General features: G+C 41.8%; 2 protein-coding genes across 2 annotated transcripts; both read left to right on the top strand.

The window, feature by feature from the left end:
• Positions 1–3,272: 3,272 nt before the first annotated feature.
• LOC120104210 (putative disease resistance RPP13-like protein 1) lies at positions 3,273–4,147 on the top strand. The gene is made up of 2 exons (XM_039114932.1): positions 3,273–3,783; positions 3,854–4,147. The coding sequence occupies exons 1-2, from the start codon at positions 3,436–3,438 to the stop codon at positions 4,145–4,147; spliced, it is 642 nt and encodes a 213-aa protein (XP_038970860.1). The 5' UTR covers positions 3,273–3,435.
• A 975-nt stretch (positions 4,148–5,122) lies between these two features.
• Positions 5,123–7,067, top strand: LOC113461533 (putative disease resistance RPP13-like protein 1). Its single transcript, XM_039123935.1, has 3 exons — positions 5,123–5,972; positions 6,119–6,626; positions 6,711–7,067. Exons 1-2 carry the CDS (start codon positions 5,388–5,390, stop codon positions 6,581–6,583), a joined length of 1,050 nt encoding a protein of 349 aa, XP_038979863.1. The 5' UTR covers positions 5,123–5,387; the 3' UTR covers positions 6,584–6,626; positions 6,711–7,067.
• The last annotated feature ends 17,287 nt before the right edge of the window (positions 7,068–24,354 follow it).

Genomic DNA, 24,354 nt, shown 5'->3' with positions numbered 1-24,354 from the left:
TATGTTCCTCATTAGAATCCAACCTGAACTGTAACATGCGCCTCCTCTTGAGGTGTGAAGATTCTCTAATTTCCTCCAAATCTTTGTTGGTATTATTTTAATTTCACTCACCCTAGTTACATAGAGTTCAGTACAATCTCAATAAAAACAAGCCAACATCTACTAGTAGAAAAGTATACCTCCAATATCTGATACTTGGTAGCCAAAATCTGCACAATCCTTGATAGGAGTTTGTTCCTCAAGCATGTACAACAAATCAACTTCATTTGTGCTCACTTCTTCCCATAGAAAGTGAGAGAAATCTGCAGAATTCAGGATACCAGACAATAAGAACCAATGCTGCAAAGCGGCTTCTAAAGAACAAAACTTTAGAAGCAACATACCATGCCGTGAATCTGTTTGCAGACTATACTCCCCTCCTGGCCATTCCCACATCTCATTACAACCATTCCAACACCAGGCAATTAAACAAAAATGTACAAAAAGTCGCTTCCTTTGGCACTTAAGAGTAATTGTAGGAAAATCAGAAAATGTGCACAATCTAAAATTTAGGAAAGTATCATGACATGATGGATCAACTAACAAACTAATAAGATCATGGGCTTCTCACTTCGGTGAATACAATGCAAGTCAATTGTCCAAAATGATTTGGTGTCAAGAAAGTTCTCTTCTCTGCTTTGGCACCCTGTTTAAGTCCCTTTTCTTCCATGTCTTTCTTGTTTATTCCTTATGCTTTATACTCTCATCTTCTCTGTAATTGAATGGTGGGAGGGGCCTCCCTTAGCCCCTCAATCCTTGTCCTTAAAGAAAAAAGAAAAAGAAAAAAAAGAAGCAGCCTACTTATTCTAAATCTCTGCTCAAAAACTGCAGCTGAATCCGTCCGTCTTTGTGCATATTGTGTATCAGATGATTGTTTTTAGCCCACAAATTTACCAGTTAGACCTCTTCTTCATACACAATATATGCAGTGACCTTTTCTGAGAAATCCCAATGGACGAGAGTTCCTTATCAATTCAATGGAAAGGCCGAAATGTAAAATGTAGCAAACATGGAGAAACTCAATTCAAATGAATCCAAGGCAGCCTTTATCCAGAATTGAGGCAAGATATGTCAATGGAAATTCTGATAATCTTGATGCAGAACCCAAATACAGTGTGCAACAGCCAAATAAATTACTTGCATTTGACACTCAAAAAATAAATTGCATATGTTTTATTTTAAACTATTGTTGACTCCGTGTTTCAGGACTTATTACCCTGAGAAGAATTAAAGTTGGAATTCAAGGGAGCTCCTTCTAATTGAGTCGCAAAACAAAGTTCATGACATCCGGTGGTTGTCATGGCGTTCCTCAAAGTAGATGATATACCAGCGACCTTTTATCTTCAACATACGGCAAACACACTATGAAAGTTGGGTTATAAAGATGCTACCTATAGGCTCAATTTTTAGGCCAAGCACACAAGGAGGATGTGCTAAGAGCCGCAAAGCTTCAGTATCTCCCAATTGACCATCTAAAACAGAAGAAGACACGAACAACAGCGACGAGCACAGATACTTCAATTCATTTTCATGAATATCTTAACCTTTTTACCCACAAATTACATGACAAATTGCATCAGCGGACTCATTTTACAGAACAATTAAAACAAGCAATAGCTGGTTCCTTGAATCTCCTCTTCTAGGACAATTAATTTACAACTAATAACTGGTTACCGTGAAGCTCCTTTGCTAAGACAATTCATTTAAAAGTAATGAGCCAGAAATATTACCTAATCACTTAAATCATCATCCAGGAAATCAAGATCAGCATCATCTTCATCAGCGGCAGCACCCATAGTGGCAGGATGAACCTCTAATGGCTCAACTATTTCAGTTAATGCTGCAATTTCTGTATGAGCTTTCTCGATATATGGATTGGCTTTTTGAAGAGAAATATTAAGAACGGATTTTTTTTTGAAGAGTCATGCTGTGAATGATTTTTTTTTTATTTTTCATTTTTGAAGTGATTTTTTTGAAGAGCATTCCTTTTTCCCCTTATATTGAGAAGAGCAGATTTTTCTATGAATTTCTTTCTAATTTTTCTGAATTTTGGAGGGGGGTCAAATTTTCTCTCACCTTCGATATAGAAGATAGGTACAGAGCTTGTGCAAAGCCCAATCTAGATTTACTGAAAAAAAGCTTATTGCTATATTTGGAATTTTCTTTCTTCTCGTTTCATGAAGGCGTCAGGATTGTGCCCTTCGCATCAAAGATTGATGCACATTCCTTTGCACCCATCGTGATGCGGAGGGAAGCGTGGGATAAAGATTCAGCCACAGCTGAACCTGCAACAGGCCTCAAACAGAGGTTCTGCAAATTCCCGAAACAGAGTTTTTTTTCCTTTCTATTGACGGCTCAAAAAACAAAGAACGTGTATTTTGATCTTATTGGGTGTATTCACACACATATTGTATGAAGCACCTGTTTTAAGCAAAAAAAAAAAAAAAAAAAAAAAAAAAAAAAACAAAACAAAGAACGTGAAGAAGGCCTAAGGTCTTTAACAATGCCTTATATGGGCTACACAACCCTAACCCTTTTAACCCAAACAAAACAAAGAAACCCACTTCAATGGGATTCAACCAGCATTCAGAAATAAAAAACAGACTCCTACTCCAACCGGGATTCAACCAAAATTCAGAAATAAAAGTAAACCAAACCCGACCCAACTTAAAACCAATTCTAAACCAACAAGGACTCCTAATCCCGACTTAATTCAAAACCAAAACATGACTTAATTCAGCAACAAAACAAGGACTCTTGGCTGGACTCAAACAAAACATAATTTCAGATTCAGAAGGACTCTTCCTTAGCATCGGCATCATCCACAGCTGGGTTTCAACCACGATCAAACTCCACGAGCAGCGCCTTCATCCCATCGCCATCTATTCCGGATTTCCAGGAATCTTCCGCGTCCAAGCACTCCTCCAAACGCTTCAGCCAAGCGGTGAATATCTATCCTGCATCACATCGGATCACAAATGTCAACATTCATCTACCAATACACATCTCAGAGTGAAATAAAGATGGTCCGATGTTCGTGGGCATACATCTCAACTTTTTTTTTTCTTTCTTTTGACTTTTCGTTTATTTCTGTTTCTTTTGATTTTTGTTTTCTTTTTAATTAGTGGGTGGGAAATCTTTTTTTTGTTTGTTTGTTTTGTTGTGTGCGTGTTTTTTTTTTTTGGTAAGATTTTTTTGCTTGGCTTTAGAAAGCTGAAATGTGTGGACGGAAGCATGCCAAGTGAACGAGGTCTCTGCCTTGCTCGTCATTGACTTGACCCCGGCTCACTCTTTCCGCGAACGAGATATGGAGGAGGCGAGAAGGAAAGTCAAACCCCTCTTCCTTCTTTGCCGTGCCTGATCCGAGCAGAGGAAAGAGGAAACCGAGGTTGTGCAATGGCGAGCGCTTTCCTCTCTTCCATCCTATCAAAAACCAGCCAAGTACTGGGCTTTGCTCAGAGATCGGCAGTCTTGCCGTCTTCATCATCGGATCCACGCAGCAGCGTCCTGAAAGAGCTGAAGAAGCTGGAGAGAACATTAAAGAGGATCCAAGCAGTGCTCCATGACGCGCAGGAGAGGGAGATACGAGAGGAATCCGTCAAGCTCTGGCTGAAGGAGCTTAAAGCAGTGGCTTATGAAGCAGATGACGTGCTGGACGAGTACCAGTACGAGGTACTGCGAGCCCAAGTGGAAGGCCGAGCTTCCCTCAATGGGAAGCGAGGGGTAGGGGACGACCAGGAAGAGGTATGTGGTAAGGCTGGTTTATTTTTTAAAAAAAAATTTAAATATTTTGATAAACTTAAAACTCCAACAGGTTTCAATTCCGGACGGCATGGGGGATAGAATCAGGGACATCAGGGAGAGGTTCGATGAGATCTCTCAGGATCGGGAACGCCTCCGTTTAAGAGAGGAAGATGGAAAGCGACGGGTCCTCGAAGCTCCATACCCCGCACCAACCAGCCACATGATGGATGAGTCGAGTATTTATGGAAGGGAAGACGACAAGCAGAAAGTAATTGATTTGCTGTTTTCCGAGGGTGGGGAAAATGGTGTCTCCGTCATTCCGATCGTTGGCATGGGGGGACTGGGAAAAACAATACTTCATTGACTTACAGAGAAGATCGTTCTTCGATTCTCATTGGTCTAATTTTAAGATGCATGATATGATACATGATCTAGCGAAATCTATTGCAGGAAATGAGTGCTGGGCAATTGTGGATAAGAAGCTACCTGGTGTCCCCGATGAGGTTCGCCATTTATTCACGAATGATGCAGAGAAATTTGTGAAATCACTACACTCGTATAACTTCAGCACCTTACGGAGCTTGTTAATATGGCATCCTTCGTCTGGATGTCCAACAGCAATTTCAGAAATAATCAAGAATCTGCCGCTACTACGGACTCTACAGTTTTGTTGGGAAAGAAAAGATGAGATCCCAGATTTACTCGATAATCTGAAGCACCTGTGCTACTTACGAATCGCATCCAACGAAATTGAGAAGCTCTCTAAATCAATATGCCTCCTTTATCACCTACAGATATTGGTACTTGATTGCGAGAATCTTGTAAAGTTACCAAATGGCCTAGGCAACCTTACCAACCTACGAAACTTACATATCACATCCAAGAAAATTGACAAGTTGCCTAAATCAATATACCTCCTTTATCACCTACAGACATTGGTACTTGATGGTTGGAATCTTGCAGAGTTACCAGATAGCCTAGGCAACCTTACCAACCTACGATACTTACGTATCACATCCGACAATATTAGGAAGGTCCCTGAATCAGTATGCCTCCTTTATCATCTACAGACATTGGCACTTGATAGTTGGAATCTTGCAGAGTTACCAGATAGCCTAGGCAACCTTACCAACCTACGATACTTTGAACTACACACATATTGTATTAAAAGGCTGCCTGGAACAGTTTGTCAGCTCCGCAATCTGCAGATGTTGGTTATTGAAGGGTGCACAAGGCTTCAAGAGTTTCCCAGTGGCATAGGAAGCCTTACTAGCCTCCACCACCTACAAATTGCGAACCGGCAAATTCTCTGCTTGCTAGCTGGGATCGGAAAACTAACAAATCCTCGGAGCTTTCTTGGATGTTATAAGGTGCAAGGTGGGATAGGAGGAGTGCTAAAGGGCTTGGTGAACCTCCAAACTCTCATCATCTCAGGGCTCAGGAACGTGGTCAACATAGAGGATGCCAGGGATGCCGGTCTTAAACATAAGCATAAACTTAAGGAGTTGTTTCTATATTGGAATGCGATCAATTGCAAAAATGATCCACATCATGACAAATTACTACATCTAGAAGCTTTTTCAGAGAAAAATAAGGATGTCCCAATGGATGAAAAAAGGGAGGAAGCCATGCTCGAGTATCTCCAACCTCACGCCAACCTCCAAATTTTGTCTATACAAGGGTATGGTGGTTCCAAGTTTCCAGAATGGGTAGAAGATCCTTTCTCCTTTGCATCACTTAAAGAAATCACTGTAAGGAATTGTGAAAAAATAAGATCTCTTGCTCTATACATTCATGACTCTCTTGGAAATCTGGATGCACCCATATCAAAACCCATGCTTAAGAGGGTGCACATTTCTGGTTGTCGGCAACTCACATCCATAGCAGGGCTGCATCATCTTCACTCGCTTAAAGATCTGAAGATATACAATTGTCCTCAACTCCGGCTCTTATCAGAGGAAGGACTGCTACCCAATGTTCGATATTTGCATATCGAGGAGTGCCAGCAATTGACATCGTTGAGGGGGATGCAATACCTTGCTTCTCTCAATAAATTAAGTATAAAAGATTGTGCTAGACTTCAGATCATGGCAGAAGATCTGCTCTCATCAATGCCTGACGAAGTGGAAATTGTTGATTGCCCTGGATTGAGTAACTGGTGCCAAATACAAAGAATCAACTGCATTGAGGTACCCTCCATCCTAAATTTGAAGTGCTCCAATTGATCACTTGAAGACTTAAACAATCGTACATTCTCAAATTATTTGTTTTAAATCTTCTATATAAAACTCATGCACCAACAGAGTTCTCTCATTCTCTTTTGCTAATGTACCAGGTTGCTTCAGGCAACAAGCTCACTACATCGAACACATGGGATAACGTAATGCATGGGTTTGACGATTTGACATCCGTTGAGCATCTTTATTTCGGTAATCATTGGAGATTTTTTCTGCGAAGAGACTCCATACCCATACTTGAAGAGCTGACCATATGGGGTTGCACGGACATCCCACCACTATTTTTCCTGCCACGGCTCACATCTCTTCGAAGCTTGGTCATAAAGGACTGTCCTGGAATCCACTGCCTGCCATCTTATCTGCTCCCATCCACACTCCAGTCCTTGGTGGTTGATAATTGTGAGGACCTAATATTTTTGCGATTGGCACAGGAGAACCTAGATGCATTTGAGGAGCTGCAGCTTATGAATTGCCCTAAGCTCGAACGGGTGGAAGGGGTGAATTGCCTTTTCTTCACAAAAATCTTAAGAATAGAACGATGCCCTCAACTCCAGCTTCCATAAGATGATCGACAGCCATCTATTTCTCCACATGTCGAAATTGCAGGTAGCTATACTTGCATTTTGGCTAATTGCCAAATTAATAATTGTACTGGCACCGACCGCTTTATTTCTTTATATGTCTTTGCAGAGGAAGTAGAGAACAAAGAGACAATTGATGATGGAACCCAGGAGAAACAAGTGCCAAACTTATACTCTCTCTTCCTTTCCGTAAGAAGCCCTCCTCAATTGGTCAATCTTGTGAGCAATCCACCTCGGCAATTCAAAGATCGATATAAGGTGGGAAGGCAATGCCAAGAGCACCACATTAATCAAAGCGATCCATCCAGCCCAAGAGGGTAGTTTTCCTTTCCAAGTTGTAAGCCTAGTACTCAATTTTTCGAGTAACGGCATCCAACAGTGCTTAGGTAGCTTTTTATCAAACAAAGAAAAGCCCAAATAGGTGAACGGAAGAGAACAAATCTTGCAGTTCATTATCAAAGCAAAATTAGTAGCCTCTTCATCTCCCATATTAAGACAAAGGATCGTGCTTTTGCTGAAATTAACTTTCAACCCCGAAGCTCTTTCAAACGCCAGAAGTATAGCTTTAACCGCAAGAAGGCTTTCCGACCATCCAGAGCAAAATGGAAGCTGATGAGGTCAAGGAAGATTGGCCTCCGGCCCGCGCGTCCAGCACTACGAGAAGATTTGCCGCCCTCCGACCTCGTCCCCATCGGTCTCAGACAGCGGTGGACACTGCTTCTCCTCAGAGGTATTGTCCGCTTTGAAGGGAGTTTCATAGTTTCTTCCCAACGCACGATTTTGCCCCACAAAAGGCACCTCTAAGGCTTTCCGACCATCCAGAGCAAAATAGAAGCGTATCATCAGCAAAATCGAGGCTTTTGATACCACTGAAGCAAGGCTAGCTTGCTCCCAATACCTTCAATAAGGCTCATCCTGCCCGCTTGTTTAAGAGCCTATACATTGTCCATCTCCTAGCTGAAATCTTGTGCAATTCCAAAACTCAGATAGATTTTTGCCAATGTCTCTGAAAATGATATTGCGTCGACATTTCGTGTGCGAAGAGGAAGTTGTCAATTATGGATCGGCCTTTAACAAAAGTTGACTGGGACTCATCGATCAGAAGGGGGAGAAAAGGTGCAAGCCTTCTTGCAAGCATCTTAGAAATGAGTTTATACAGGCTGTTTAGGAGGCTGATAGGTCTATAGTCTCTTTCCATGAGAGTGAGTGCCTTCTTTCTTCGAAACAAGGGTGATAAAGGCAGAGGTCAAGTTTCTTATCGTGAAAATCCTGAAGAAGGACCAGTTCTTGATTTGGAATGATAAAACTCGCTGCCAAAGAGCTACCTTGTGGAAGTGTGCAGTGTTACGATCACCCTCCTTGAGCCAGTGCACCTTGGATCTCCTGATACCAGAAAATCTCTTCCTTTTCATATAAGTCATCAAGACAAGATCTTAGATATCTCCTAGAATCTATTTCGACTGGGGTGAGGTCAACATATTCTTCTTTCCTGTTCAGAATCAGAACATCAAGTTCAGAAAGCAGCTTCAATGTCAGTTCTCGATTCCTGATTTTTTTTTTGAAGAAGCCGCCCAAACTTTGAGTGCAGCTCTCATCCTCCGTAAGTTCTCCACCTATTTTGCCGCAGGATTTGAGGCGTTTGTAACTCTCGCCCAGCTGCAAGAAACCACATCATCCAAATCCATTTCTTTCAGCCACCAATTCTTGAATCTAAAAAATTCTTGATGGACTGAACTGTGAGAGGCAATTAAAAGTAATGGGACAATGGTCCGAGGAGTGGGATGTAAGGGCATTCTGCATAGAGGCTGGGAACAAATCTTCCCACTCCTGAGACATCAGAAAACGTACTGTCCTGTCCGGCAAGCGCCGCCTGTTCTCTACCATTACTCCTGGTAAAATTTCTACCCTTCAACTCCAGATCGATGAGCTCCAAGGAAGAGATAAAAGTTCAAAAAGGACAACCCGTCTCTAACACTTACGAGTTTTTTCTTAAAAAAAAGAAATAGTCAAAGAAAAGATTGCTTAGATAAGTGATAGAGCTAAATGAAAGTTTGACACAACAAGATAAATTGGATATGTTTAGGAGGAAGAAAGTTGCAAAATTCGGACCAAGACATCAATGTAATTCCCCACCAGTGTCACTCTTTTCTTAATGGATCCTCGCACTAAATGCTAGGTCCAAGACATCAAGAAAAAAAAAAAAGACCAGCCCGGATTGGTGTTGGGAGAGGAAGTGGTTGGTGCGGTGAGCGTGGGAGAGAAGATCCCTGTTGTCCTGCGGCTGATTCAACGACCAAACAGAGGAGAAAAAAATAGAGGTTTGGGCTCCAAAACAGAGCTTTGCAAGGGCTTTTTTTTTCACGGGAAGAAAACAACGATCGAAGGAGGGCGGCGCCCCCTCTACAACTCTTTTTATATGGCCCCAAACTATGGCCATGACTCACCCTAAATCCCTAATCACAACCCTAATCAAACTAGACTCCTAATTCAGCCTGAATTCATAACTAAACAAACATAATTTAGGAACCAATTTAAACTAAACAAGGACTCAACCAAACTTAAAACAAAGTCTCCTAATCACGGCTCCCTGTTGCGTTCATTCTGATTCTACATCAGTCCCCTCCACTTGAACAGAACTCGTCCTCGAGTTCGCATCTCCTCAGGGTTATGGTATTTATAGATATCAGCGATATTAAAAGTCTTTGAAATTCCTATATCATCCAGGAGGTCCACAACGTAAGCATTGTTATTGATCATTTTTAAAATTCTGTATGGGCCGTACTTTCGTGGCTTCCATTTGCTGTAAGTTCCCACGGAAAATCTTTCTTTGCGCAGGAAAACCATCACATGTCGCCTTCTTGAAATTCTTTGTGCTTTCGATGTCTATCTGCCGTTAATTTGTACTTAGCATTTGTGTCCTTTAGGCGCTTCTTCACCTCTCTAACTATATAGCTTGAACCTCCTCTGCCAAATGTTCTGCTGCCACACTCTTTCTAAAAATTTTCGGTAGGCGCGCCAGATCCAATGCATGCTTTGGTGCCTTTGAATAAACAATGGAGAAAGGTGACCTTCCGATTCTACTATGGATAGCATTGTTGTAAGCAAATTCTGCTTGAGCCAAAGCATAATCCCAATATTTCGGGGTGCTCCCACAAATACAACGGATCAAATTACCCAGTGTCCTGTTAACCACTTCCGTTTGTCCATCAGTCTGAGGATGCGCAGTGCTGCTGAAATTTAATGAAGTGTCAAACATCCTCCATACAGTACGCCAGAAGTTACTCAAAAATTTCGAATCCCGATCTGATGTTATAGATTGTGGTACTCCATGCAATCAAACAATCTTTCGAAAGAACAACCTTGCAATGTGGGATGCATCTGATGTTTTCTTGCAAGGGATGAAATGCGCCATCTTGGAGAACCTGTCCACCACCACGAAGACTGAGTCTACACCTCTTTGTGCTCAGGGAAGACCCAACACAAAATCCATTGACAGATCCTCCCAAATAGCATTTGGCACATGTAGAGGCATATATAGTCCATTGTTTTGCGATTGCCCTTTCGCTGTTTGGCAAGTATAGCGCCTTTGAATAAATTTTTCAATATCTCTTCTCAGCTGCGGCCAATGATACCTTTCCATGAGACTGGCAATAGTCTTGTCCCGATCCATATGTCCACTAAGACCGCCACCATGAAGGTCTCTAATCAGCTTCTCTCACAATGAGGATCTGGAAATACATAAGAAATTGCCCCGAAATAGATAGCCATCCTGATGTTGAAGTCTCCAGTTGCTTGATGACTTGTACACTTTGCCCATACTTCTTTGAAATCCTCATCCTCTGCATACCACTCTTTCAAATATTCAAACCCCACGGCCTCTGCCTACATGGTAGTTAATAAAGCATTGCATCGGCTTAGAGCATCTGCCACCCGATTTTGTTGCCTAGACCGGTGCTTCAACACAAAGGAAAATTTTTGCAATAAGCTCACCTATCGGACATGCATTCGCTTCAAATTGTTCTGATTATTGATGTACTTCAAGGCTTGATGGTCGCTGTACAGAGCAAATTCTTTTTGAATAAGGTAATGCTCCCAATGCTTCAACGCACGGATGATAGCATAGAACTTTAGCTCGTAGATTATCCACTTTTGCCGTGCTTCACTAAGTTTTTCACTGAAGTACTCCACGGGCCGTCCCTCTTGAATCAAAACAGCCCCTATGCCAACCACAGAAGCATCACATTCCACTTCAAATAACTTCTCAAAACTCGGTAATGCTAATACGGGTGCAGAGGTTAGCTTTTCTTTTATTAACTCAAAACTTGCTTGTTGCTACCTCCCCCATTGAAATCGGCCCTTCTTCATGCATTCGGTGATGGGAGCGACGATGGTGCTGAAGTTTCGGATGAAACGCCGATAGAACGTCGCTAACCCATAAAAGCTGCGGACTTGGCTAACATTTGTAGGAGTCAGCCACTCCCGTATTGCCTTTACCTTCTCTTCATCAACATGTATGCCATCAGTCCCAACAACAAATCCCAGGAACACCAAGCGTTTTGTAACAAAATGACACTTCTTAAGATTAACAAATAACTGATTCTCCTATAAAGCAAGCAAAACTGCTCTCAAGTTCTCCTTATGCTCAATTTCATTGCGACTATATATCAAAATATCATCAAAGTAGATGATGACGAACTTGCCAATAAATGATTTTAATGCCTGGTTCATTATCCTCATAAAGGTGCTCGGTGCATTGGATAGGCCAAAAGGCATGACCATCCACTTGTAAAGTTCATCCTTCGTCTTGAATGTCGTCTTCCATTCGTCACTGGGCCGAATTCGGGTTTGATGGTAGCCGCTCCGAAGATCAATTTTGGAGAAGACCTTTACTCCTTCCAGCATGTCCAGCATGTCAGTCAAGCAGGGTATGGAAAATAGGTACTTTACCGTTTTTCGGTTGATCGCACGGCTATCCACACATGCGCCAACTTCCATCCTTCTTCAGTGTCAACAAGACTGGCACTGCGCATGGGCTCATGCTCTCCCGAATCAGCCCCTTCGTCATCAGATCTTCAACTTGCTGCTGCAAAATCTGGCTCTCCTTAGGACTCAGGCGGTAATGAGGCAGATTGGGAAGACTTGCACTAGGCACCAAATCAACATGGTGCTGAATATCTTACATGGAAGGCAGTCCATTCGGTAATTCTGCAGGGGTGATGTCTTTGAACTCCGTCAGCAATTCTTTGAACTCCTCGGGCACCTGCTGCATGATAGGCACCTCCGACCCCTTAACAACCAACACCATAACCTCTTCAGCCCCCTTGAGTTCTGCCATGAACTGCGCACCAGAAACCGCAAGGAAAGACTTCCCCTCCACTTGAGAAGTTTTGGGGGTAGGCTTCTCTTTCATAGGCACCAACAGAATTTTTCTACCCTGCCATCGGAACAGGTATGTGTTGTCTCGACCCCTAAATATAACATCCGTGTCATGCTACCATGGACGTCCAAGTAGAACATGACACGCATCCATATCCACCACATCGCACACCACTTCATCCTTGTAGTACCTCCCGATGGACAATGGCACCCTGCATACATTCTCTATTCTCGTTTCAACACCTTTCTTAATCCATCCAATCTTATACGGAGACGGGTGTCTTTCTGTCTTCAATCCCATCGCACGAACCAACGCAGAAGAAACAATATTTTCGCTGCTACCGCTGTCAATAATCACATTGCACACAGTTTTGTTGATAGTGCAACAAGTTTTGAAGATGCTATGGCGTTGCGATTCCTCTTCATTCCTCGGGGCCAATAAAATTCGCTGAACTACGAAGGAGGTCGGAACTCCCTGATCCGGCGTCGTCACCTCAATGCCTTCATCATTGGTCTGCCCCTCTTCATGATCCCCCTCCTCATGCGGCATTTCTTCTTCATCCTCAGCTTTGACTACATTGACTGACCGTTGCCTCGGACACTCGTTAGACTGATGCCCAACCTCCTGACATCTATAACATTTTATAGGCATTGGTCTCTCATAGGGGTTGCCACTACCTTTTGGGGCCGCCTGCTGCTTGCTGAAATTTTCGGCTCCTCTCGATGTGGATGTCAGTGGTGGTTGACTCGAGGTGGCCGCCCCTTCAACAGTCTTCTGCTTTGCTATGGTGGAGCACGAGGATGATGCTCTATTCATGGGCTGAAATTGGTGTGCCTTTCGTGTCGCCTATGCCTCAAGTTTTAAGGCTAAACTTGTAGCTTTCAACAGGCTCCACACCGGATATAAATCCACCTGATCTCGGATGGCCGGCTTCAACCCACCAATGTACCTCGCCACTTGCTGATTTTCTGTGTCTGACAAGTTGTTGCAGGCATTGAGGCGGTTGAATTCATCAGTGTATTCGGTCATGGTCCGGGGGCCCTGTCGGCAGTTCTGGTACTGATGGTAGAGCGCCTGCTCGTAGTCAGGCGGGAGAAAACGACCATGCAGATGTTGCTTCATCCTGCGCCAGGTGGTGATCTGCATCTTTCCTTGCCGTAGACGGTTATGTTGCAGTTGATCCCACCATGCAGATGCTCCTCCTTCAATTTATACGCGACCAACTTCACCTTCTTCTAATCTGGGATCTCCATATAATCGAAAAATTTTTCTACCTCAGCCAACCAATCCAAAAATCCCTCAATATGAAGATTACCGTTGAATGCAGGGAGATCCACCTTTAATCTGAAATCAGGGGAGCCCCTTTCACGAACGCCCCAAGGGAGCCTGTTTCTCATAGGTTCTCCATTCCTTCCCCTTGCATGGGCCCTGTTCATCCATGGATGTGGCTCGGGGACTTCGTCGACGACTGCATCTTCATCGGGGGGCCAGCCGTCAATAGCCACCCCTCCAAAAGAAAGTCTGCGGCCGACTCCATTGAACCTGTAGCCCGCTTGGCCTTGGTTCCTCCATGGACGTTGCCCTCCAAGCCCCTCACCTTCTTCATTCGGATAGCGATGGTTGAATGCCATTCGGTCTTGTTCGCCTCCGTTGAAGCCGTTTCCACCTGGGTGCAGTCGCGGTCCACCGAACACTCCATAGGCCGCATCATCCTCCCCTTCGTTGGAAGACTTCGGAGGAACTCGCTGGCAACGCCGGCGAGGGGGATCTCGCGCCGGTGCCGGTGGACCGTGAGGGAGATCCTCGTGAGCCCGCACGCGCTCCTAGTTGGGATCCATGGTATTTTCAATCCGCATGGCTTGGAGAGTTTGCTGGATATCCCGCACGGCCCCCTCCAACCCGCGGATCGTTACCCAAAGGGCTGGCACCCCATGATCGCCATCGCCGGGGTGGACGCTTGCGGCACTGTCATTCGCCAACAAAGCCAGTTGACCTTGCTCTGATACCAAATGGTGCGGTGAGCGTGGGAGAGAAGATCCCTGTTGTCCTGCGGCTGATTCAACGACCAAACAGAGGAGAAAAAAATAGGGGTTTGGGCTCCAAAACAGAGCTTTGCAAGGGCTTTTTTTTTTCACGGGAAGAAAACAACGAATGAAGGAGGACGGCGCCCCCCTCTACAACTGATAGTCAACTTTAAAGACCACGCAATAGCACGTATCTGGTAGGATAGTGATTACGGGTATCGATCCACAGGGATTGGGGTACAGTTGTTTTTCTTTAAAAATAAAAATATTTGAAAAAGAATATTTGTGAAAACTATTAAACTAAGCAATTTAATAAGAAATGCAATTAAAACGATCAGTTTGGAAGAACCTAGGGCAAGGAATCCACCACTAACATCGAGACAAGGGTTATTTATATTTTAATTTTATTCTAGGATAAGCATGCAAATTGGCTACAAGCCTAATAAGCATTTAAATAAAAATTCACAAAAGTAATTTAGGCATAATCCATCTTCAGTTGGCATGCAATGTCTACCCTAAACTAATGCAGTAGCACACCACATCTCCTTAAGCATGGACTATCTTATATTTACCTAGTGATCATGAAGAACAGTTGTACGAACATCATACTTAAAATCACAGAAATTAAATATGATTCAAAAGAAGATATTCATTAAAAACAATAAGTTCATACAACTCCAAGAATATAAAATAAAATATAAAACCGATGTCCCTTTGTTAGGGCTGCATCCAGCCCTAGAGAGGAGATCAGCCTTCCATGAAGTTGTGGGCGACAGCAGCAGTGGCACAGCAGCGGGCTTCCATTTGCATCATGATCAGCTTCTTTTCCCTCAGCACTTCATTCTTATTTTTTTTTTGTATATGGGAAGTTATTCCCAAAATATCCAAACGTCTCTCCCTCCTCTGCTTTTTTATTTCTTGTGGGAACTCCCTGAGAAGAGCCAAGCTCTTCTTCTCCCGGTGGGGAACTTGGCCTCTCAGGAGAGATGATCTCCATGGGATCCGTCTCCTCCTCCTTTTATAGCATTCACCAGCCCTCTCTCCTCCCCTATTTCGAGTGTAGATAAGGATGAACGGCTGCTGGATAAGAGCAGATCTCTTTTGATCCTTGAACGCGGAAGATATATGGGGCGGTTTGGGAGCGAATGCAAGGCTGTTCATGGGATAGAGATGAGTTGCGGAATATCCGGTCGTGGGAGGAGATGATGGTATGGACGCTGGAAGAAACGGAAGAATGGAACGCGGACACATGAACTCGTCCGTGGATGGGAAGTGACCTGTGAACTGAGATTTGATCTCATCGGAAGAGATCATCACGGATCATGGGATCCTGCCTTGGAAGCTATCCGTGAGTGCTGAGAGGAAATCTGGGAAGATGATCCACGGGATTCGGTAGCTCGGGCGTTGGATAAAAATCAGGAAGTGAAGTTCGGATGTTGGGACTCTGTTCCGAAGTAGGAGAAGGCTGTGAAGGTTGATCTCCTCCGCAGATGATGGGAAATGGTTGGGAAGAAGTGATGAACCGTGAGCTGGATGCAGTGGGATCAAACTGGAAGAAACCTTGAATCACGGACAGTTGCTAGTTTTGTTTCGGAACAGGGGAAGAGGATGAATCTTTGATGGCTGGGGCTTATCCGTGGAGGGGATGAGCTTGGGATGGTTCTGTTCCGCTGGAAACAGGGGAGCTGGAAGCTACTGATAGCGTTGGGAATTCTTGGATGAGTATTGGGAGGATGCGGGAGATCCGGGATAAGGTTGAGGAAAAGCTGGGAGGTGATGTGGAACAGGGGATGGGTGCATTCGGCTGAGAAGGAGATCGGATGAACTCGAGGGAGAAGTGGGATCCAGGGAGTTGGAATGAATTCTAGAATCGGCTGGGATGGTGTTCTCTGTTGCTTGGAGGAAATCTAGGAAGAAGGCAATCGGGAAGAGCTTGAAGATGAGGATGAATCGCGAGATATAAGGGATTTGATACATGGGGAGACTCTGTTCCTTGGATTCAGAAGGGGCGAGAGACGTGCGTGAGATTAGCGGTGGATGCGGAAAGGAGTGTAGGACACTGGGAGATGATCACGTGGACTCATGCGGATGAAGGGAAACGGATGTGATTGATCAAGTTGTTGGAAACTATTGGGACTTGGCTGGGAACATGGTTTGATGGAGCTTTGGGATTCGTGCAAATATGATGGTATGCTTTGAGATCTGAGAGACAAATAATTAAAGGGATTTTATTGTTTTTGAGATTAAAATAGAGCAATTGGATTATGTGGAAGAAGAGTTGGAACGAGTGGAAAGAAATTTAGGTGACTGAATCAGAGGGTCTTGATTTGCGGGGTGCATGCGATTTGGGTTAAGAGATCATCCTAAATCAATTCGACTTGACCTGCATCCATTAGACTCAACCATTAAATAATTAAATCAACTCGAATTACTTTTGATAATTATTAAAATGCAATGATGATGGTAACACATATTTTATGGTTAAATTTACGAAATATGCAAATTAAAATAATGATAAGTGCTATGAATAAAAGGTTAATTTATGCATTATTTAGCACTTATCACACCCCCCAACCTACATTTTGCTAGTCCTCGAGCAAAATAAAAGCTAACTCACTTTCGCAGGAATCGCGATTGCATTTACCGTATGCAATAAGGCTTTAAACCCCTAGGTGGCCCTAGTGGACGAGTTTTGTCTCGTGAGCATTTCCGGCTCAGATACCCACAAACTGCTGTCGAAAGAATTTATTTTATTGTTTTATAAAATGTAATTTCAAATGCATAAGTGCCAATAATTTCAAAAGCACACAAAGTTTTAATTACTAAATCAGCCCAAATTCTAGGTCAAGATGCAATTCAAGTTGAGGTCATTAAGTTTCCGTTGGGAGTTGTAAGACTTTTTATACTTGGGTGCTCGGTGAAATCTGGACCATACACAAGCTAAGACTTTAGATTTCCCAAAATACTGCTAAAGCTGGTAGTTTCCAAGAATTGGTCAGATAAAACCTAATCACTGATTCAAAATCATCCTATCTTGCAGAATTCCGAGAGTTGTGGATGTTTACTTTAATACCTCATGGGCTTTATCTGTAATATTCCAGTTTATCCGAATTTTTACAACGACGACTTTCACACTATCATCTTTTTCAAGGTCAATATTATTTTCTCTTTCTTTTTTTTATGCACTTTTACTCGTGTAATGATTCCTCCGTGTAACGAGCATTCAGTCAACACTCCCACACCAGATGGCATAAGGTGTTGGGCATCAAGACTCCCCTACGGACCTATGCTCGGGTTCATCATCACAAGCCCGCTAACCTTTGACAATAGGTAGCCCTTTTCGATGTACCTGACTAAATTCACTCTTTCTTTTTTTTTTATTATTTTTTTATTTTATTTAATAGCGAATTAGATAGGTATGATTCATCAGGACTCAAGGTTGCTACCAGACTTAACAACATCATGTTAAACCTAACCCTTAGAAGTGCAGGCCATACGTGTTGTGAAATTTCAAAGTAAAAATTATCTTACAACTCGCTAAAAGAATTTTTAATGAAAAGAACTCAAATTGACTTATTCCTGACTAATCATTGGGCTTTTTAGATTTTATATACTTTGTGTGATTATCATTTCAGCACTAAGGCATAGAAATTAGGTTTTTTTTTTGAAATTCACTTTTTTTTTTGAAATTCACTTGAAAATGTGAAAATGCGAAAAATTCCTTCAAAAATTCGAATCCTATGCCCCCCAACCTAGATCAGACATTGTCCTCAATGTTTTGTTTTTTTTTGAATATTATATTATTATTTTTATTGTTTTATATATTTTTTATTTTGGACGAAAATATGATGCATATGGAGGATAGAAGCATTTTACCGTAGTTGCATCAGTAATATGAGGGATCCTGTTAAGAAAATAAAAAAATGCGACAAAAAAATATGCAAAAATAACCTACGAGAATTGGGTTGCCTCCCAACAAGCGCTAAGTTTAACGTCTTCAGCTAGACGCAGTGCATCCTTATCAAATCATACCGGGTTCATGCGGGGTTCTCCAAGGAAGAAAATTTGTGGAAGACTGATTGTTAAGCAGGAAGTTGACTGCTTCTATGGCCTTGTCTATATCAAAGTCAAAATGGGCCAAGTATGTTTTCAGAGGGTTATCTGCCAAAATATAGGGAAGGGCTTCTTCTACAAGATCATCCATTTTGTCTATTTGAAAGCACTCAACTGTCCTCGTGGGTTGATCAGAGGCACGAAATATATTTAACTTGACCTTCATATTCCCAAAGGATATATTCATCACCCCAGTTCTACAATTTATACTTGCATTGGCTGTAGCTAAAAAGGGGCGCCCAAGGATCACGGGGATTTGTTTCTTAGGATTAGGCTCATGTTCCATATCAAGGACGATAAAATCTACTAAAAAATAGAATTTGTCTACCTTGACAAGAACATCTTCAATTATTCCTCGTGGTATTTTTACAGATCGATCAGCCAACTGAAGGGATACCGAGGTTGGTTTTAACTCACCTAACCCAAGTTTCTCATAAACTGAGTAAGGTAAAAGATTGACACTTGCCCCTAGATCTAAGAGTGCTCGATCAATGAAATTATTTCCTAAGACACAGGAGATGGTGGGAGCACCAGGATCTTTGAATTTTGGTGGGGTGTTGTGTTGGAGAATAGAACTTACTTGCTCAGTTAGGAAGACCTTTTTAGGCACATGTATCCTAGATTTTCGCTTTTGGGTACAAAGGTCTTTGAGAAATTTGGCATAGGAGGGAACTTGTCTAATAGCATCAAGAAGCGGGAGGTTGATTTTGACTTGTTTGAAAACCTCCATCATCTCCTCAAGTGAAGTTCCCTTTTTGCCAAAGGGAGAGGGTGAATTAAGAGCTTCAGGAAATGGGGCCTTTGGGATATGAGTTTTGGCAGAAGGTGGACTAGATGAAGAAGAAGAAGAAGGTTTTAGATTTTCATTTGACACATTTCTATCCTCTTCTTTACCTTCCTTATTGTTATCCTCCCCAATCTTATTGTCTACTACACGTCCACTCCTTAGGGTAGTCAAAGCATTGGCTTGTTCATGATGAATTGTATTTAGTTGATTTTCTTGAGCCATGTATTGTCCCCTAGGATTACTCACTGGTTGGCTTGGAAGCTTTCCTTCCTCTCGCTTGTTCAGTGCATTAGCTAGTTGCCCCATTTGGGATTCTAGCTTGGCGATAGATTGCGTGTGAGAGTGCACCAATTGTGTAATGGTGTCCAGACCTTGAAGGGAGGTCAACACTTTCTCCTCAAAGGCTGTGTTTCTATGGGGTGGAGAAGGAGTGTGTTGAAATTGAGTCGAAGGACGGTAGGGATTAATATTCTGGAATGGTTGAAAGTTTTGGGAATAAGATTGGGAAGTATTGGGAGTCTGCTGCTTCCAAGAAAAATTCGGATGGTTGCGCCATCCCGGGTTATAAGTGTTAGAATACGGATCATTATCCAGTCTAGACTGTGCTTGGGCAGCATTCACTTGTTCTTGCACAAATTCAGGAAATTGTGCTGCCGAAGGGCACTCAAAAATAGTATGAGACGGACTAGAACAGAGAGCACACACTTGTGCTTGGGGAAAGTTTGGAAGCTGTTCTTTAGACATTAGCTGGTCCAACTTGCGGGATAGTACATCTACTTTGTCAGATAGACCTATGGACTGGCTAACTTCATATATGGTTCCTTTTCTTTGAGAAATTGGGGGTGCTTGACGAGCGGAGGAGGCATGGTGGAGGGAATTTTCATTAAGGTTCTCAAACAATTGCCATGCCTCATGTTCACTTTTAAGCATGAAAGTACCCCCACAAGAAGCATCAACCATTTGACGATTTCGTTCGGATAGTCCGTCATAAAAGTATTGCACTAATTGCCATTTGGGTATTTGATGATGCGGGCATTTTCGGAGTAAATCTCTAAATTTTTTCCAAGTTTCATGAAATTCTTCCTCGTCAGATTGGGAGAAGCTCGTGATAGCACGCCTAAATTGGTTTGTTCTTCCTATGGGAAAATATTTCTTTAGAAATTCATGTTGCATTTGAGCCCAAGAGAGAATTGAATTGGATTCTAATGAATGGAGCCATTGTTTAGCTCTATCCTTAAGGGAAAAAGGAAACAGCCTAAGTTTCAGAGTATCATCAGTGAAGTTCTGAATTTTGACAGTAGTGCAGATCTCAAGGAACTCATCCAACGTCGGGACCCCACTGTTAAAAGGAGGACCCGTGAGCTATCTAGGGCACTGTTTACCCTTTGTCCTCTTCCGAAAATCCTATTCCCCACTCTCAAATCTTCTCCAATCATCTCCAAACAGTAGATTACTTCAATATCTTGGAGAAATGGGACCCAAGAGAGCCGTAGCCAAGCGATCCGGGAGAGTCTCACGATCTTGTTTAGAGCCTAGGATATGTATCTAGTTCTCATATGTATTTTGTGTTGATCATGTATTTTGAATCTTGATTGAGGAACATTGTATTTGCTTTTGTTTTTGGCATGATTGTACTAAAATGTTCCTATTTTGATCAATGAAGTTTGAATGGTTGTTATTGTGTCTTTTCCCATGTACCTATTTGATGATAACAAAAAGGGGGAGAAGTAAAGAAAGAGTAATAGGGGAGAAGTAAAGATAGAGTAAATAGAGTAACAAAAAGGGGGAGAAGTAAAGAAAGAGTAATAGGGGAGAAGTAAAGATAGAGTAATAAGAGGAGAAGTAAAGAAAGAAAGAGAAATAATGTGTAAAACAAATAAAGAAAGAGTAATAGGGGAGAAGTAAAGATAGAGTAATAAGAGGAGAAGTAAAGAAAGAAAGAGAAATAATGTGTAAAACAAATTGAAAAGCATATAGGAAAGCATATACATCCAAGGGGGAGCAATTTGCAACAATGAAAATGATCAAGTCAGAATTTGGCACGCACCTTTCACACCTCGATACATATACTGAAACTCATGTTTTATCTCAAATTTTTGGAGTTTCATCTTTAATGAATTATAAATGAAAGGGGGGGTAATTCAAAAAGTCAAATTGGCAACATTTAAATGATATAGGGGGAGACTTCACTCTTATATATGAAAAGCTGAAATTCAGCAAGTTAAACCCTTTCAAAAACTGAATTTAAGATAAGTATCAATAGGCTCATACTTTTTATTTTGTAATCATCAAAAAGGGGGAGATTGAGGATGATAGTGTTATTTTGATGATTAACAAGCAATTATCTAGAGTATATTATAAGTTAAATTGATACTTCATTTATAAGTTCATTATTCTCAGTATATTTGTATGAATTGATATAGATACATGTCTTTGTTCATTTGAATGAATCTAACCTTGAGATGCAGCAAAGTGTAGATTGAGTCGACCCAAAGGATGATTGGGTCGACCCCGACACATCAAGAAGTCATTTGGCACACTTCTGCAAAATTGGCACAGATGAACAGTGAGTTGGGTCGACCCAAGGTAAGCATGAGTCGACCCAAACTTCAAGAACCTCAAAACATGAAAGAAATATGTTCTCTGGATTTACTGAGAGGGTCGACCCAAACAGTGGTTGAGTCGACCCAAGCTTGAGTCGACCCAAACCCTGAGAGGGTCGACCCAAAGGCAAGACAGAAAGGCAGACAGAAAATGGTTCTCTGGAATTACTGAGAGGGTCGACCCAAAAAGAAGTTGAGTCGACCCAAGTGAACTTTGAGTCGACCCAAAGAATGGTTGGGTCGACCCATGGGAAGGAAGGCTGAAATTTCAAGTTTCTGTATTTTCTGAGAGGGTCGACCCAAGGAATGTTTGAGTCGACCCAAGTGAAAGTTGGGTCGACCCAAGGACAGGTTGAGCCGACCCAAGTACGGGCAGAAGCATAACGGCTAGTTGTGCAGAAATATTTTTTGGACTCCCAACGGCTATAAACGGCTAGTTTCTTCAATCCAACGGTCAGAAAGGACTATTTGGAGGTTGGAGAAGTATTTAAGAGGGAGTATTCATCAGAGGAAGTAAGCTTTGGAAAATACATCAAGTGCATTCAAGAGAGAACCCTAGCAAGGCAAGCTTCATCCAAGTGCTTCATTCAAGAATCAAAAGAAAGTGGTTGAGCAGATTCAAAGAGTCATCAAGAGCTCCATCCACCCTTGAAGAGTGAAGCATCCTTGACAAAGAAGAGAGAAGTCACATCAAGCGATAAATATTCTCTAAACTCTTCTTTGTAGATTATATTGTTATATTTGCTCATCTAGGAGTTTAAATCTTCTTCCTTTGTTTATTAAACTACTTGTAAAGGTTGGTTGGTTAGCCCGCAAAACCAACGGAATAGGTTGATTGGTGAACCCGAAAAACCAATTGTAAAGGTTCGTTGGTGAGCCCGTAAAACCAACATAGGTTGTTGGTAAGCCCGTAAAACCAACGTAGGTTGTTGGTGAACCCGTAAAACCAATTGTATAGGTTCGTTGGTGAGCCCGTAAAACCAACATAGGTTTTTGGTGAACCCGGAAAACCAAAGTGTAAAGGTTTTTGGATTGTGAGCCCGGAAAACAATCCAACTGTAATCCGCGGGATTATAGTGAATTCCCAAGGGGTCGCTTGGGGAGTGGACGTAGGTGCTAAGGAGAGCACCGAACCACTATACTTCTTGTTGTTTGTATTGTGATTTGTTTAAGTTCACTAACTCATCATTTAACACAAGTAAGATTGTTAAAATTAAAAGAAACCAATTCAACCCCCCCCTCTTGGCTTGTCACCTTGGGCAACCAGTGGTATCAGAGAAAGGTGCTCCAATAGTACTCATTGATCTCACAATCAAGAGTTAAAGATCATGACAACCCAAGTGGGATGTTCTATAGGAGAGGGACAATTAATTGATAGACCTCCACTATTTAATGGTATAAACTACACACATTGGAAAGCACGCATGCGCATTTTTATTCAAGCACATGACTACGATTTATGGAGTATCATAGTCAATGGGCTACATATAAATGCTAATCATGATAAGAAAATGGCTCAGCAAAATGCAAAAGCCATGAATATTCTATATTGTGCATTGGATGATAGTGAACTTAATAATATATCTTTTTGCATGACTGCTAAGGATATATGGAGTATGCTTGAAGTTAAATATGATTGCACTAACATTTCTAGTGAATTTGAAACTAGCTCCGAAGAAGAAGAGCAGCAAACTGAAATTGAAAATCTATGCTTTGTGGCACATGAAGATGAGGTATGTACTCGAATACAAAGTGATTTCTCATTCAAAAATCAAGTACATACTGAAGCTCAATCTGATTTTACATTTGATGAACTTCATGATGCATTTTCTGATTTATACTTAGAATACAAGAAGCTTAGTTTAAAGAATAAAAGGCTACATCTGAAAATGTCAGAGGAAAGAAATTCTACTGCTGAAATGAAAGACAAATTAAATTCTAAGAATGAACGCTTAAGATTAAATTCAGAAGAATTGATTCAGAAAAATCAGAATTTAATTAAAGAAAATCAAAACTTAAGTAAAGAAGTTAACCAATTGAAATCTTTTATTAACAAATTCACTGTAAGTTCAGAAAGATTAAAAATGATGTTTGAAAGTCAACATGCTGTTTTTGATAAATCAAGACTTGGCTGGATTTCTTTGCTCAACAATAAACCCCTAAAGAAAAAGGTTATCAATTCGCCAAGCAAACCATTAAATAAGATAACTTATTTCAAACATAAAAAGATTGGGCATAAAAACTTTACCTATGGTTCTAATACGAATAAATCAAATGGTAAAGTTATTACGTTTAAACAGATTTGGGTTCCAAAAGGAACTATATGCACTAACCCTCAAGGACCCAAGCAAGCTTGGGTACCCAAAATGAAAATATGAGGGTGTAGATATAAGTGTGCCAAGCTACCCATGGAACAAATGAAACTTTGTGGAGTGATTGATTAAAACCCTATTTGATTTTGATGAGCTCAAAGCATTAGAGTATATATGTTGTTTACTAATGAATTCAATTGAGTGTTTCAGTGAAAATCTTGTCTAAGTGTCTCAAGACTTGGTTCATAATATTTTGGATAAGTTAAGAAGTCAGTTTGAACCAAAGTCTAAGACTCGAGTCGACTCCAGAGTATTACGAGTCGACTCCAAGCGTATCAGGATCACTGGCACGGGCTCGAGTCGACTCCTGACCATTACGAGTCGACTCCAACTGAGAACAGACAGACAAACAGAAAGCATCAACTCAAAATCTGTCAGCGAGTCGACTCCTGAAGTGCGCGAGTCGACTCCGATGTTTACCGAGTCGACTCCGGAGAAGTATGAATCGACTCCAAGGAGTTACAGGCAGAAAAGTCA

This window comes from Phoenix dactylifera, chromosome 1, assembly GCF_009389715.1.
Source record: "Phoenix dactylifera cultivar Barhee BC4 chromosome 1, palm_55x_up_171113_PBpolish2nd_filt_p, whole genome shotgun sequence".
NCBI lineage: Eukaryota > Viridiplantae > Streptophyta > Magnoliopsida > Arecales > Arecaceae > Phoenix > Phoenix dactylifera.
This window is presented reverse-complemented; position numbering and strand designations above follow the sequence as displayed.